Raw genomic sequence first — 17,192 nt, 5'->3', positions numbered from 1 at the left:
TTCTGTATTTCCTCCGGAGCCTTTTCGAGGTACCAAAAAACATATATCCCCTGATTAGACCGTTTAGAAACTAAAGTAAGGACAATGTAAAGATTTTGTAAAAGGAAACATTTACATTAGGAAAAAAAAAAAAATGTACATGACAGGGTACATACATGATCTACATCTATTATATATAAACACTATACACCTAACCATAGCTACAGTGTTCATAAACAATGGTCATACAATAAGTCACAGGTAAGGAAGGGACAAAGCCTCCAGCACTGATAAATTACTAGCTACCCCCTCAAGGCCTCCACCACCCACCAAGATGCTATGCTCTGCTACTGTGGATATCTCGGGACCAAGGGAACAAAAAAAAAAAACGCTACAGTACTAGTCATTAGTTTGGACCCCTTGACCCCCTCCCCTGCTTCTTCATCCATCATTCCTTTCACTCTCCCACCACCCCACCTTTCCTCCCTTCCCTTTTTGTTAAGACAATGAGTATGTACTAGTCAATAGTGACAAACATTACATCTTTTTACAGCCATGGGATCCAACATTCATGACTAATACTGTAATTGTCTAAATACAAATTATCCCTCATACTTGGTAAACATATAAGTTCTCTACAGTAGCTACTATTCTCTCAAGTGACTCCCACTGGCTGTACCTGAATTCATTAACATGGCCTGTATGCAAAACTTGCATTACTGTACATCATAAATGCCTTCATAGTCTGTAGTCTAAAGATTAAACTGGTACAGTATGTATGTTATGCATACTATAATAATGAAAAGCACTTTACTTTCCTCACCTTCTCACATTAAATAGAAATATAAATAGTGGAAAATAGTATTATATATTCACATTTTCTAATAATCCAAGGCTGTGAGCACAATCATGACTAGTGGCACCCTTATCAGTCTGGCATCAACACATTCCCAGCAAAGCAAACTGATCAGCATGTCATTATTTCCTTTACAATAACGTAATTAATGCAATACAATGTATGTAATCATAACAATAACTATAGTACATGAACTTCATGTATGCTGGGTAGCTCTCAACTGAGGAAATTCAAGAAATAGCAACCTTATTCCATCAATCACCCTTAACAATCAAGAAAACAAATAGATACTGGCTGCAGGACACGTCCTAATCCAAGCAACGGTCAAAACTGTGTCAAACAACTTTGGTAAGCCATAAATCAATGAATACATCATCTCTGGCTCCTTGAAATGAATGAGTCAACACTGAATAGGTCTGGCATACCAAAGCATCAGCAGTGACAATATTTTCAGTTTCATCATAGAATCCTGCAAGCTGAGATTCACGGATATCGACATTTTCAAGTGATGTGCAGTGGTTTACAACAAAGCAAGCATTCAAACTTTTAGCCATGATGGGGTGTGCTGCATGTAATCAAAGCCATGGGTCTGGCTGCTTGTCACAGCAATTTATGGGTTTACACTCAAAGCAATATCCCCCTGCTGGTGACGTGTCATGCTGAATTCACAATAACATCTGACAGATTTCAACAGTAGACTTCAAATAAATCTTAAAACATAAAATGCTACCACTCAAAAATATTGAACAGAACATTTTGTAAGTATATGCAGTGACAAATGCATTTTTTATACAGATAGTGATTTATGAAATATATGAAAATACACAAATTATATGTTAAATAACTGAAATAAACATGCTATAATGAATGAGATTTCAGCTTAGCAGCACCTTCTGCATGGAAAACAACCCTTATCATAGAGCCATATGGAGAATTACAAATGGAATGTTTTTACTGAAAACCCCCTCCATCAACAGCATTACTATCTTGAACAAAAATTATATAACAGTATTCCACTTTGAATAATTCTTTATGCCAGGATGACCTCTTAAATTAAGGAGGAAGGGAAGCAGCAAGGTTAGGAGAGGGAACAGATAATATATATTAAAATGTTATAAATGTGCTTACTATCTGCAGGAACACCATGACTTCACACAGAACACATGACGCTTTCTAAATGACAAAGACACAAACACTTATGAAATATTAGTGCAGGAAAAGATATCTAATTTTGAAGAGTACCAATTTTGAAATAAAATTTCTGTGATACAGATATGAACTTCCTTTTCAATAATGCTGCAAAAGTGCTCCAACATCACAAGGCAGATAAAGACTGCATAGCTTTAATGGAACTTAGCCTCAACGTTGTACAACCTTCATCTATAAAACCTCCAAAAACTCTGTCTTTCAAAGGCAGAATGACTATGCAAGAACATTATGTATAAGTAACTTTCTAACATACAAGGAAGGGCACAAAGGTGATGGTGATCCAGGGAGGCTGAAGGTGTTAAGCCACAAATGCCCTGTTGGGTCTTGGTGCAAAAAGCCTTAAATTGTCAACAAACTGGTAATAACATTTTCAGTAAGCATCGATACCAATGGCTGGCCACACGAGCAACCTCAGTGGTGTGAGTGTGGTGGTGACTCTTGGTGTCTGCTGTAAGCTGCCACAGGTGTTCAGTTCCACTGCCTGCCACCTGTGGGTATGCAGAAAGAGTTCATGCATTACTCTAGCTTTCAGATTAAATATTGAACTCTTAATATCTACATCTATATAGCAGGCTGACAACCTCCTTGAATGGAGGACGCCAAGATAAGCTGCCCATACACAAAGACATACAAACACAACTTGGATATAATAAACAAAACTCTTTATCACAGTATAGGAACAAATATTCACAACTAAACACAGGTGCAAACGTGATGGTGGAAGGTCAGCTGAAGTGAAGCACACCCAGTAAGCAATGCAACAAGTATTCATCGAGCAACACTGATGAGGTATTTTGTGACAAAATGGACTTGTTTATCAATTTATAGATGCCTTGTTGACAGGTTTTAGTGATGCACTACCCAATGCCACTTCATGCAGGAGGTGCCTCAGCAAGGTTAACAATACTTCACACACCAACCATCACTATAAATGATTTTGTTGTGTATTTCCAAGAGCCATTTAGTTATCTAAGGGAAAGACTGCACAGGGAACTTGCCGAGACACATTTGTCACAATTTTCACTATTCATGATAAAACAAGCAATATCAGACATCTTAGTATGATAATGCTACAAAAGATAGGTCTCTATGTGTGATTGGGATTTTCTTCTTTTTTTGCTTAGGATTTAGTCCCCTTAGTCAGCAAAATAGGAAACATTTAGTGCCAGGGAAGTAGGTATGACCATACAGCACTGTCACAATGAGGGGAACACAGGTCTAGAATAGGAAGAGAAAAATGAAAGCCATGTATCAGAGCAATAGCATAAATAAATCACGAAAGAAAATATGGTGCTGAATTTATAACCTCTTTACAGCAAACAAATGAACCCGTTCATCAATTTAAGTTGAAGCATCATTCAATAAGTGGTAAAACTAGTCTGCAATACAGGAAAGCTTGAGGGAAAAGTTTCAAGTTAATGCCATGGAGAGTAAGGTCATGGTATTAGAGAAGGAATATAATGTACCACACCTGGAGTCTAGAATGGGAATTGAAATGTAATAAATATGTAAGTAGTAGAAGTAACTCATTATTTGACAAAAGAAAAAGACATGTACTAAAAGAAGACAAATGTTTTTAGCATTTTTTAATATCAGCTTCATGGATATGAGAAGGAAATACTTTCTAGTGTGAAAAGAATGGCATAGAATCAACAGAGCTGGGATAGAAGGTGGAGAGGTGTGGTGCAGCATGAACAAGAATAAGTGGATAAGATATCCTGGAGCATTTCTACCATGGCCATCAATGGTAAGAGGTTTTCCCAGTAAGAAGCAAGGCTTCAAGGTAATGGTACTAGTGACTGGAGAATGTGAGCATAAGCAATGGAAAAAGGGAAACAGCTAAGAAAATATGAAAGTTCAAGAACAATATGAGCAAACTGCAGTCATGACATCAAATAGAAATAAGTTACATGAATACACCTGACCAAATCATAACTGCACTACCACTGCATAACCTGGCAACAATTACCTCACAGAATCTGAACTAATCTAATCTTCCTAGACACATGTTGCTTGTGGTCATCATGGTAGAACAGTCTCCATTTGTTCCCATCCACATACTCTACTCTTCTTTCTTAGGTAACAACATTTTGGTCCTCATTCATAGGACATCTTCCTATCTCACCCCAAGCAGCCACTCCATCCTTGTATTCTACCAAAAGATTCTCCACATGACCAAGCTATTTAAAGATACTGTATCTGATTACTATTGCTGCTGTAAAATTCACTGCTTCACTTCCAACAAAAATAGGAAAGCTTTGTTATACTTTGATTGCTTTCATTAAATCTTATTCACACCACAAGCAACACAATTTATCTCGGCCTCAATTCTAAGTCTTTGATCTTCACTGCACTAACTCAGATTGCAATGTCATCAGGTAGAGCCTTATGTAACTCTGCACTCCCTGTCCTACCTTTCAAGTACCTGAAATATGCTAATACTTTTCTCCCTCAAAATGGTTTCTATATCTCCCTTTGTGTTACCACATTTGCACAGGATAAAACAACATTATTTAACTACCTGCCTTAAACATTACTGCTCCATAAATGAGTGAACAATTTCACTGTACTTTGTCATTGGAAATTGCACACAAGTTGTGTGGGGCTCTAACAAATTCCAATAAAAGTAAAACATTCATTTGTGCAAATATGGTAATACACATGAGGGGCTGAAGGTATACACTACCAATAAAGATAAAAAGAGAGATTTTGCAAAAAAAGAGGTGACCAAATAATTCCCAAATACTAGGCAACCAAAAGACAATACAGTCTCTATTAGGGTTGGTAAGAGAGTGATGTCTCCCTCAGTGGGTGGATAATGTGGGAGAGAAGTAAACTCACACTCATTGTGGCCACTAGCTGAGCACTCTACCACTGAGCCATCTGTCCCCCCAAGACATCTGAAAAATTTAAGCCCTGTGAGGTGAGAAGATATCAAGAAGGAAAATTTGAAAGGGAAAAAGAAGAGAGGATTAGAAGTTAGGACACTAAAAATAGAATAACATAGAATGGGGCATTTCCATTGTAGCAATCTGCTTAGAAGAAATTCATAGGTACAAGGCATCAGTGATAGAACAATATTAGAAAGTAAAATACAGCAATAAACACAGACCCAAAGAAGGCTAAAAGATTGTAGATTGCCCGTCTATTATAAAAACCAAGTTATAGCAGATAATTACATAGGAAGTGAATACTGAATAGGTAAATATGCTAAAAAGAATTGTGAAACACTGGAACAAGAAGTGCTGTATAATAAATAAATAAATAAATAAATAAATAAATAAATAAATAAATAAATATATATATATATATATATATATATATATATATATATATATATATATATATATATATATATATATATATATATAAACATTGTAGTAATGTACATTGTGCAGAGCTGTGCCATTAAGTGAGAGAAGTGGTGTATATGGTCTGGAACAAAAAAGTTATGCCTGCTGTGAGAAAAGTAATATGTTAATTGTAAGACTTATAAGTGAAGTACTTGTGAATAATAACAGGGAAAGCATTCTGTGAGTGTGAAAAAATACATTTGTTGATCAGTGAAAGAAATATGGGAAGAGAATTATTAAAAAGTATTTTGTACATGCTTGAAGCAGTATGTGAAAGGGTGACTGGAAGACCTAGAAAAGATCAAACAGTCCTGGGAGAGCATTAGGTCAGAGGCCTATTCATGGAGGGTGTGTGGTATTGACAGCACTGTATGAGGTGCTGTGTTACTGGCCATGTGTAGATCTTAAGTGTTATGAGGTGGCTGGGGTAAACATTCTGAAGCCCAGCTGGGACCTGTGAGATAAACTCTCAACATTAAAACAGGCTGACTTGATAAATGTAAAATAATCTTAAAATAAACTTCTAGAAATAAGTGTACACTAATCTAATCTATTCTGATGCCTGTTCCTTTGAAATTCCTCAGGATGACTGCCACAACAGAAACAATAAAGGAAAGAATAAACTGAAAAATGCAGAGGTGTGAGTTAGTGACTGTGTGTAGGGGCATTATAGGGAACATTACTAATATATTCACTCAGATGCTGAACCAATTAGTACAGAAAAGCTGGTTAAAAGAAAAGTTAATTTATTACAATACCAGGACAAAAGCCCAAATAAAACTCATTACCTCATTGTAGGAAAATCAGAATTCTTTACAATTTGCCACCAGCTCCTAAACCTCGACCTTGAGCACCAATCCTTTCACTCTGGCAAGGAAATTGTTCTGTGTGGTGCAGGGATTCACTTCTAACATTAAGAATTCCTGTCAGTGATTCTTCATAATGTAGCTAATCTTCTATTATATCTTAAAAACACCAGCCACTTTTCCCATTCTTCATATTCACCATTGGATCTTTTGAATACAAACCTCAGTCATTAATTTCTCAGCAAGTGTTTCACTTGCAAGTTTGGCCATTTTTTTTTTTTAATGTCTATCATCCTGCATGCATCTAATTCTCATTACTAATACACAAGGGGTCAATCCCTCCAATATAGTTTTATCCAGAAAACTGATATTGGTTTCCTAATCTTTCCTCTACAATAAAAGTTGCAATTTATATTTGCTACACACCACCACCTTTCACCCTTTCACTGTCAGGATTCATTACTACCAAGACTTTAATCTCCTGCAAGAGGGTCCCACTAGTCAAGCACTCCATCTATTAACACTACATAAAAGTGGTTGACGCATGACCACAGAGCTACAGAGTTTTGGCACATGCTTCTTTGGTTCTGGACTAGCCAATTAAATTTCTTTTACAACTAAAAATATTTTTCATAGTGGATAAGGTCTCAACTGTTTAATTCAAAATTGTGTATGATTGAGATGGAAAAGAAACACAGTGGGGAGGAAAAACTGAAAAATTGAAATTATGTGAGGCATAGCATAATAAACACTGAATGTAAAGCTGCAGCATGACAGGTGCCACTACTCTATTAGACAACACTGAGTGTTGACTCTATTCTGCTACAACTGTCAACTCTCAACCTGGCCGGCTGTCCCCCATCACTGGCACGGAGCAGCCCCAGCCTCGCCACTCCTCCACTAGGGCTTTCTACTGTAACTGGGAAGTTCGCCTACGTGACGCCCGCTGTTTGTCGAACCGCATCTCCATTTCCTCCAGCACTCGTGGGGTGTAGCGCACCACCAGCTTCACTGAGCCACTGGCAGCTTTCAGCAACTCCACGGCTCGCTCGTGGTTCTCACCCTCCACGCTCTGAAAGCCACAATGCTTGTAATCTCCTTTCCTTAGCAATTAAGGTTGTCTTTCCATATAAAAAAAGCATCCTTAACTGCAACTACGATACAAAGTGACTGCCAGAAATCATGACTAGCTTTGTGTCATATGAGCTTTTTGTTGCCATAAATGTCTTTATCAGCAAACAAACTACCCAACGTCAGACTGTTGTGTTGGTCTTACCACTCCATTGACTGACAGCAGCTGGTCTCCTCTCTTGAGTCCTCCATGACGGTCTGCCACGCCTCCAGGGATGATTCGGGAGATATAGATGGGGGAATTCTGCTCCCGTCCTCCCATGACATTAAAGCCCAGCCCCTCATCAGTCTTGGGCAGTTCTACAACTCTGGGATGTGCATGACCCTCACTGGCAGCAAAGGCAGCTACAGTTGCCTTCAAGAAGAAAGGAAAGGATGACTTCATGAACTCTCCTCCTTAAAATATTTCTGAAAACTTGAGAGAACAATATCATCCACAAGGAGCAAAATCTCTTGCAGCACTGCAGCTCACCTTGGCAGTAGCAGAGGCACGGATCTCAGGGGAGCCGGAGATGTCAACTGTCTCATATACGTGTTCGTACACTTCCCGCACTGCTGTCAGGAACTCGGACTGGAGCACTCGCTGGAGCGCCGCTAGCTTGGCTGAGGGTATTTCTCCCGCTGGGGTGATAGAGCAGCATGACCTGTTATGTCTGCAATACCTAATGAACAATTCTATTTTCTCCATCTACTTTTTCACAATACTACTGTCCTTAGCCACTATTAATAAGAGCAACAATCAATTCTTATTTACATGTCTACAATGTCATAAAGTCATGCAAAATAAAGTAATCAAAACATTATATGTAAAAGTATATGTATATAGAAAAAACTAAAGCACAATCCAACTTTAATGATTACAAAAACAAATTTGCTTAATTCTGCTTTGAACCTTCAGCATATAAACATTATCATTCCATAGTAATATGATATCATGATTTACTCATTTTAATGACAAAGAATTGACAACTCACTTTTCTGCAGCTTATCAAGTAATTCAACAGCTCTCTTGACATCTGAAAATAAAAAAAAACAATGCAATATCTATTTAACCTCTTTTAATGTTGTCGAGCGAGAGAGAGAGAGAGAGAGAGAGAGAGAGAGAGAGAGAGAGAGAGAGAGAGAGAGAGAGAGAGAGAGAGAGAGAGAGAGAGAGAGAGAGTAATAGCAATAGTGACCAAGGTGTGTATTTTTAGTCATCAAGAAAAGATCAATAATAATGTTAGTGCAAAGAGTGACTAAGAAAAAGCTGTAATGAACCATCTCCTCTGTCCACCATACAGTTTCCTTTCCTCCTATCACGTGCACGACTCTAATATGATCCTGCTCTGCTCTTGTCCACTACTCTTTGTTTTATATAAAGGGGGAAAATCTGGCCAAGGGCAACAAAAACGATGAAACAAAAAGAACCCACTTAGATGCCAGTTTATATTCACATCTTGACAGAATGCACATCTCCTTACTTACTCCTCACATGAGACTAAGGCTCGTATTCTCAAACACTTCTGTCAAAAGACTTTATCTAAATTTACACCAGTTTTTACGAATCTAGAGGCAGTGACAAGATTTCTACATTATTAACTGGAGAAACACTCTTTAAAACCCAGTTAATCATCTCTGTGGGTATGGAAAAAAGCTGTGGTGAGAGAGCAAAGCATTTCTGAATCCTGACCTATCACCCAAGGATGTACCCAGGTCAGGTGTAGTTAAGGAAGCCTTGCCTTTATATCTATGCTTCCCTCATGTTATATCTTCTTACTCTGCTCCTTCCATCAAGTTCTTCCACTGACTTTCTTTTTCCACATTTCGTACACTATTTCCTTCTCTAGCATCTTTTGATTTTCAAAAAGCAATTGTCCTAAAATATTTTCTTCTTCCATGTATGGGCTCAGTAAAATTATTGTCTTTTTCCTTATTTCCTGGACATCATAACAAAGAATGTTTTAAATCCTCAAGGCTGCTGTCACTGAAGATACAATTAGTGTCTCCGTCAGTGTGTCTATTCCTACCTTACCCACCCCTCCCTGCCTCGCCCAGTGTCCTCAGCAGTGGGCGTTTACCGTCCTGTGTATTGCCCCATTGATGTCCTACTTCCATCCGTGTTCTTAATGAGAATTCGGCTAAAACTAGACACTCCTTCACTTCCCTCCTTATAAACTGTAACTACAACACGATCCCCTCAAACTACCACGCCAAATACCACAATTAAAGGGGTGTAAGAAGGTGAAAGGTCAGTGTTATGATAGACGAGACTAGACACCATGAATAATTAATGTTGATTCTCACCTAACTAGCGGCTATTTATAGGTCTGTATGGTGCCTATGGTATCTACTTGGTGCTAAGGTTAGTCTGGATTACAAAGGTGGTGGGGGAGAAGGGTGCAAAGGTGAGAAATTAATACCTTGTTGGAGAGTAAGAGGTTCTGCCACCGCCGCCATCTTGAGGTGAGGGACTGACTGCGGCTGGTCTTCGTATCGGGACGGTCTTTCATATTTTATTTTTATTTTTGTTCCAATCTATATAATCCTATGTTTTCGTGTACATTTACCATTATCATTTTTGTGTTTCAAATTATCTTTCTCTTTTTTTGCTCTCTCTCTCTCTCTCTCTCTCTCTCTCTCTCTCTCTCTCTCTCTCTTATGATTAATATTTTCTATTGTAAATTTCAGACTTCTCAACATCTTTTTTGGGGAGGAGGGGAGGGGGAAGTGAGAGAGGGGACGGAGAATAGGTAACTGGAATGGAATTGCACCTGATACTAAAATGAGCCTATTATCAGACAAACAAGCAGGCAGGTAGTTTAGGTTCTTATGAAACCTGTTGAACTCTCATACAAATGTGTAATCCTGACTAGAAAAAGGGAAAAAGACTCAAACTTTCTGCTTGCTAGTACCTACCAGTACATTATTATTTGCTAGTCTTATTAGGTAAGCTACGAATGCTGATTGATTCACTCACTCACCCTGCTCTCAATGAAGGGGCACGAAGCAGGAGCAGGAGGAATGAAGCACTGCATTATGATAGAAGAAATGTGGAGTATATTGCATCACTTGTTTGTTTATTACAGCAATTTTTATTTTGCTGTCATTTTTTTTCGATTTTGTTCAAGTCGTATTTAAAGGACTATGAATAAGCAATATTAATCAATATTTCTTTATTCTAGAGCTCTCTCTCTACACTTGCAGGGAAGGAAGGCAATAAAATTAGCAACAAAACTCCTGTATCGGCATAGAAAAAAGAATCGTGTACACAACATGTATATGTAGATAAATAAGTTGTGTAAAAGCAGCAATGTGTTGAAATTCGGGCACTTCTAGAATGTGACATCACTGACTGTGAATGTTCGTGTATACACACACACACACACACACACACACACACACACACACACACACACACACAGTTATCAGTCAGAAAATGAATCTACATAAAACCTCTTCAAATGATAATCTAGCGGTGTGGTCAGGGAGGATGGCGATGCCGCTAGTCGCGTGTGCCAGCAAGGTACAAGAGGTAGCGGGGACGCCAACTCAATGCAATAGGAACAATGGCGAGTCTCCTGAGACGGGACCTTGCCTGCGCTGTCCGGCCGTGACTCAGGGAGAGGGGACGGCGGGGATACAGCAGCAGGCCACGGGTGCTGTCACGGCTGTAGTCTACACATGATCTTGTGCACTGGTTCAAATATATAGATGAATGAATGGGATTTTTTTCCCCAAGAGGAACCGAAGTGTTTCCTCGTGGTGTGTTGAGGTTTAGTGCTTCACGAATATATCTACATTGCTCCTTCAGGTAACTGGAACTGTGTATGAATGTCCAATGTACAAATGAGAGGATGCTTACTTAGGGACACATGCTGCCGTTCAGTACTACAGTGTGTGTGTGTGAAGAAACATGTAGCATAAATAAATACATACAAACACAACATTGCATTTCTCCAAACTAATACATACCAGGAAATAAAGTGTGGCTTCCTTCAGAGAAAGAAGAAAATAATAATAAGAATTCCTTATGAGAGAAAAAGAAAATAAGATAAAAAATGAAAGACTAAATAAATCTGCTGATATAACAGCAAAGATATTTCAGATGACAATAATTCAATTCCTAACAACTTTATCGTGACTTAGAATAATGCAGTACAGAATGACAATTCGCCTCCAATACTTCGCGCGGTCCTGTCACGTGAGTGGGCCATGCTCGTCACACCAGAGCACGGCAATACTAATGTTACAATATACGTGGCGATACAAATAAATGTAGTGAAATATGCATGAGACAAACCATGATGTGAGCTGAGCAAGTTACCGTCACACAGCAAGGAATCACAGCTTAGGGCACAAAAATACAATGGAATACTTGTGATCATCTGCGTCATGACTCTCAAGGAAATTAAACAGATATGAAAGCACTGGGATATCATTAACATTAATATTGTAGTACACATATACATGGTGGTGTATGCTATGTAATACAGATACGTGAATAAAAAATATAATATATGTACACAATACACTTCACTTTATCATGTATAACGTGTATGTGTGAGTGTGCTGGATGAAAGGGAAAAGAAGAAGGCCATGGACTGTGTTCAATAAATACAGACGCTAAAGTCCTCAGTACTATTATAATCACATGAACCTTGGTGCACGCACACACACACACACACACACACACACACACACACACACACACACACACACACACACACACACACACGAGGGATAAAGGGAAGTACGTAGCCATACCAACCCTGTCCCGATACTTCTGTACCTACTTGGTCTAGTCATAATAATAATAATAATAATAATAATAATAATAATAATAATAATAATAATGATAATAATAAGTTAAGATCTTGGGTCCATTCACGAAATATCCTCAGAACATCTCTCGCTTGAATTCGAACTTATATTTGATGCATTTGTCGCGCAGCACGCTCACCAGGGAGGGCGGGCCGCAGTAGAACACACACACCTTGCCCACGCGTGACTCCCGGATGCCGCTGAATACCTGAGGGCGCGGCAGGTGAAGGGAAGTGGGTGTTAGCTTATGAAAAACACCTTCTATAGTTTGTAATCTTATTCAGGTATACATTTGCTACACTTACATTGGATTATGTTTTTGTTTATTTGATTTAATGCACTCTTGTTGCTTAAGTATTGTAGGATAGGTAGATAGGTAGGCAGGCAGGTAAGTAAGAAAGTGGATAGATAGATAAATAGATAAATAGATAGATAGATAGATAGATAGGTAGATAGAAAGACAGACCAAATAGATAGATAAATACAGTAATTGGAAAGATAAAATAAAGATAATAACTGTGGTGTATGAAAAACTGGAGATGATTTCAACTCTTTGATTTACGAAGAAACAAACATATCATAAATTCAACCTAATCCAAGCAAGAAATATCAAGAATAAAACAAAATCAATGTACTGAAAAGGTCAACACTTATCTAATAGACTTATCGACAGCTTCTTACCTTATCCCAGTCTGGCCTCCCGGTCCTGATGGAGGAGGCGAGGGGCAGGGACGGGCTGAGAGGATTGGCGCCAGTCTTGTACAGATGCAGGTTAAGGAAGGTCTCCATAGCGGCTCCTACCACACGCTGCTCCTCCTCCAGCGCCGCCAGCATCTCCAGGAACCACTCAAAGCTGCCCAGGTCACGGTTCACCCACACGAAGTCCACCTGTGAAATGAGGGAGCGGAAGTCAGAGGAAGTGTCGTCTTTCTGTTACGTCTCTGTTATTTTGGTGATTGTTTTGGTATACGTTCTTGAGATGTGTATTGTATTCGTCTCTCTCTCTCTCTCTCTCTCTCTCTCTCTCTCTCTCTCTCTCTCTCTCTCTCTCTCTCTCTCTCTCTCTCTCTCTCTCTCTCTCTCTCTCTCTCTGCTGGTAACTGCTTCGGGACACGCACAATGATGCTCTCGCCTTTACTTTCAAAACCTGACATCATTCTTTGTATTGAGTATCAGGAAATGCTTGCTTTATTATACCAACATGTGCAGGTAATCATTCTGGTCTCACAGCAAGACTCGGCGCTCCAGGGCATACTTTTACTGCCGAGAGGAATGGTCCACACGGAAGCTGTACTGCGGTTTCCTTTAGTTGCAATTGAATTATCAGAACATGAAATAAAATAAGAACCAAACTCCAAATAATTTTTTTCAAGCTACCTTTGTGCAAACTTGCTGCTTTCTCATTGCCCAAGCGTTACGTCAATAAATGAACCAGCAACAAGAACTGATGCAATTAGTGTCTCAAACAAAGTAACTCTGCTCGCGGGTTGGGATGGTGTGGTCACTGAACCGAACACCACGAGGGCAGGTTGGCCAGACAGGGCAGTCTATCCCTCAGGGTCCAAGGAATGAGATAAGAAAGAGCGAGGCACAGACGGCCTGCTTCACTAAATCTGGTGTTTGTTCATTGCACCATCCGGCATTTTGTGAGTCAAGAGCACGGCGGATGATAAAGAGAAAACAATAACTATTTTTCACAAGCATCAAATAATTAGTTTTAGGCAACATTTTTTTCTTCAGGGATCAATACAAGTACATGCAGAGACTTTGAAATATAGGTAACAGGAAAACAAAAGCATAATGGATGTGGTTACCGTCTCTAAAGTTACCGTCCCGGGTTCGAATCTTTGCTGGCCTGGTTTCGAAACTTATCCAAGGCCGGCAGCACTAAATACTCGTTTTGACTTTCAGGAGAGGCCAGTAAACATGAGAAGTGATTGGAAACAAGAAACCAACGCGTAAATTATTATATAAATAACGCAATATCGAGAGTATGATCGTTATATCACTTTTCTCGTCATTGCAGGCTATTATGGTCGTCACGAAACAACCAACAATAAACAATAGAAAATAAGGTGTTAATCATCACACAAGTAGTTGAATATTCAACTGTCTTCAACTATTCAACTATTATCACTACATCTTTTTTTTTATCGTCATGCCCATTTTGTAGAAGGCGTGATGGGAGTTCATGCAAGAATCCAACTCATTGTTGTACACACACACACACACACACACACACACACACGACTGTTCCTTCACATGATCCCTTTTATTAATGTCACTTGAAGCGCTTCTGGCTAGCAGCTCTAAAAACAGAGAACTTTTAACATGGTGTGGCTTGCAAGACTCCGTGGTAGTTAGCGCTGAATCATTAAAACCTTACAGCGGAGAGATTTACTTGCCATCTGGAGTCGAGACAAGGGCTGCGCTGTGACGAAAGAGAGAAACTAGGCTGGAATCTGATTTTGAACACTCGTACTGGTGAAAAAAATGCGAGGGGTTCCCTGAAGGTATGGTGAAAAGTGTGCCAGACGGCGGTACATAACCCTGTCCTACTTGTTGCGGAGTGCAGACAAGATCAGCGCAGGGGGGTGTAGGGAGGAGAGGGAGCGTCACTTGCCTTTCTGAGTTTCCTTAGCGTGGTGGGCAGAGCGAGGCAGCTGGGCACTTGACAATAAGGACAGGGAGCCTTGGCCGCACGATACCTGTGAACGAAGGGGACACGTAAGAATGTGTAGTGAAATGAAAGATGACATTGGCAAGGAATATAGCAACTGAGCGAAAAATATGAGATACGAATATAGGAATAGGATAGAATAGAAAATAGCTCAAATCCTTTACTGCTTAGCTAAGTAAGTATAAACAAGGAGAATCCTCACCTCATCATGACGCTCTGCAGGATGGAGGCGAAGGGCGTGACTCCGATGCCTGCCCCGATGAGGACAGCGTGCGTGACCGTGAAGATCCTGGTGGAGGGCGTACCGTAGGGGCCGTCCACGTGCACCTGACGGAGGAAAGATGAGGGTGAGTGACTGGCGACGACGTGATCCAAAGGAGTACCATCAAACACAAATCCATAAAAGTTAAAATTAACTAACACAACAATGCTGACTTATTGCTACTGCTAAGCCTACTGTTACTGTCACTACTACGGCATTATAACGTGTCTCATCAGCGGCTAACCTCAATCTTCTTTTTGATGGCAGAGTGGAGCTGCAGCTGGTGAGCCATTGTGTCTGGGTTCTGTGCGGCGTTCTGGCTGGGGAAGCAGTGCTGGCGAGTCCGTGCCAGCGTGGAGCAGAGGTTCTCGCCGACAGAGTCCAGGCTGGAGGTGCTGCCCGTGAGAGAGGACTGGCCCGAGTCACCGCGTCTTGAGCTTTCCAGGTCTGCTTTGAGCGCCGCTAAGTTGGACAAACTGCAAGACTTTTTGCGTTCTAGGGTCAGGAAGCTGCCGGAGCACCGCGACTCCATTGCGGCGGGCGACACTGAAGGCTTGCGCTGCATTTCCACGTTGAGAAGGGCTGCGGGTCTGGAGTAAATGCTCATCTTGCGGTTGAACTCTAGCAAATTATTTATGTAGCGGCCGCCCTTCTGTGATCCTGTGTCCTGCTCTTCCACCTCAATGACAGTGTGCGTGGCGTCCTCCCTCAGATCCTCGTCAGAAGAATACGCCAGGTTGAACATGCCAGGACTGTCCTTCCCTTCCTGTACTGCTGGCTTCTCCTCCTTCTCCTCCTTCGCTTCCTCCTTGAACATGTCGTAGATCCGCCTGGTCCATTCCCCAACAGAGCGGACGTGCACCGTGAAGTAATCTGTGAGCCGAGACCAGAATGTACCATGAGGACAGAGAAGCAAATGGAGGAGTGTGCGGGGAAGATTCATAATGACAGCAATTTGCATCAACACGCAGCAATAAATGAACAAAGACAGACCTTCAAACTCCGGGGCTGAGGAGATGGTGAAGGGATGCCACTCGTAACGCGCCAGGGAGGGTACGTTTAGGTACACGTACTCCCCGGGCTGGAAGTCGAAGTTCTTGGGTCGTCTGATGAGCAGCTTGACCACCTGGCGAGGCACGGGCGGATTAGCGTGACTCAGACTCAGATTATCATTTCAAGGGAGCCAATAAAGAAGTGCCTGTCTTTACCCGATAGTAACTCTGAGTATCCATTCATGAATCCAAATCTGTTACCGGAATACACCTGAAGCAGACTGGACGCCCATGCAAGTATAGGATTTTACTATGAACCGTTAACAATAAAACGTGAATCACACACACACACACACACACACACACACACACACACACACACACACACACACACACACACACACCGCGTAGTGTAGTGGTTAGCACGCTCGACTCACAATCGAGAGGCCCGGGTTCGGATCCCGGTAAGCGGCGAGGCAAATGGGCAAGCCTCTTAATGTGTGGCCCTGTTCACCTAGCAGTAAATAGTCCTACCCGAAGATCGGTCTATGAGCTCTGAGCTCGCTCCGTAATGGGAAAGACTGGCTGGGTGACCAGCAGACGACCGAGGTGAATTACACACACAAGTACAAAGCCTTTTCCTCTTCCTCACCCGAGAGGGAAGCGTGGTGCCCCCAAGGATGTGTGTCTGTCCTCGGGGTGTGCACACCTGGGAGACCCTCAGCCCGGTCTCCATCAGGAAGGCGATGCCCGGCAGTAGGAGCCATTTCCAGAAGTTGGGTCCGTGCAGCACCAGCAGCACCCAGAAGGGAAGCGACAGCAAGTGTGTCCAGTAGAAGATCTGCCGAGACAGGCCGAGTAAAGGTGTGTTACTCGTGATGAGAGAGAGAGAGAGAGAGAGAGAGAGAGAGAGAGAGAGAGAGAGAGAGAGAGAGAGAGAGAGAGAGAGAGAGAGAGAGAGAGAGAGAGAGAGAGAGAATCTTACTGCTAGTGCCAAAATCACTCAATTAATTAGCTAAAAAGACTGGCATCACGAAAAAAAGAAAAAAAAGAACAAGAAGAACAAGAACAAGAACAAGAACAAGAAAAAAAAGAAAAAGAAAAAGGAGGAGAAGAAGAAG

At 40.9% G+C, this 17,192-nt stretch overlaps 2 protein-coding genes across 9 annotated transcripts in view; both read right to left on the bottom strand.

The window, feature by feature from the left end:
• Positions 1–98: 98 nt before the first annotated feature.
• Positions 99–9,822, bottom strand: LOC123505529 (protein lin-7 homolog C-like). Of its 5 annotated transcripts, none has more exons than XR_006675185.1 (7): positions 9,737–9,822; positions 8,309–8,350; positions 7,807–7,955; positions 7,480–7,689; positions 7,047–7,275; positions 4,886–4,944; positions 99–2,532 (listed from the first exon to the last, which is right to left on the bottom strand). XR_006675185.1 is itself a non-coding variant. In XM_045256929.1 (7 exons), exons 1-6 carry the CDS (start codon positions 9,771–9,773, stop codon positions 4,913–4,915), a joined length of 606 nt encoding a protein of 201 aa, XP_045112864.1. In that variant the 5' UTR covers positions 9,774–9,822; the 3' UTR covers positions 99–2,532; positions 4,886–4,912. The 5 variants fall into 5 exon arrangements, 2 of the variants coding, with proteins under 2 accessions (XP_045112864.1, XP_045112866.1); XR_006675186.1 differs by lacking the exon at positions 4,886–4,944 and adding an exon at positions 6,186–6,264 and having other exon boundaries at positions 7,140–7,275; XM_045256929.1 differs by having other exon boundaries at positions 7,140–7,275.
• Positions 9,823–10,474: 652 nt separating this feature from the next.
• The window catches only part of LOC123505765 (NADPH oxidase 5-like), a 50,418-nt gene continuing 43,700 nt past the window's right edge, over positions 10,475–17,192 (bottom strand). For all 4 annotated transcript variants that reach the window (XM_045257430.1, XM_045257432.1, XM_045257431.1 and 1 more), the window contains exons 6-12: positions 16,724–16,912; positions 16,073–16,205; positions 15,324–15,952; positions 15,020–15,144; positions 14,761–14,845; positions 12,819–13,025; positions 10,475–12,345 (exon numbers count right to left, since the gene is read on the bottom strand). In XM_045257430.1, coding sequence (XP_045113365.1) covers positions 12,214–12,345; positions 12,819–13,025; positions 14,761–14,845; positions 15,020–15,144; positions 15,324–15,952; positions 16,073–16,205; positions 16,724–16,912 — 1,500 coding nt within the window. In that variant the 3' untranslated portion in view covers positions 10,475–12,213. The remainder of the gene's footprint in view (positions 12,346–12,818; positions 13,026–14,760; positions 14,846–15,019; positions 15,145–15,323; positions 15,953–16,072; positions 16,206–16,723; positions 16,913–17,192) is intronic.

Source organism: Portunus trituberculatus, chromosome 18, assembly GCF_017591435.1.
Source record: "Portunus trituberculatus isolate SZX2019 chromosome 18, ASM1759143v1, whole genome shotgun sequence".
Taxonomy (NCBI): Eukaryota; Metazoa; Arthropoda; class Malacostraca; order Decapoda; family Portunidae; genus Portunus; species Portunus trituberculatus.
This window is presented reverse-complemented; position numbering and strand designations above follow the sequence as displayed.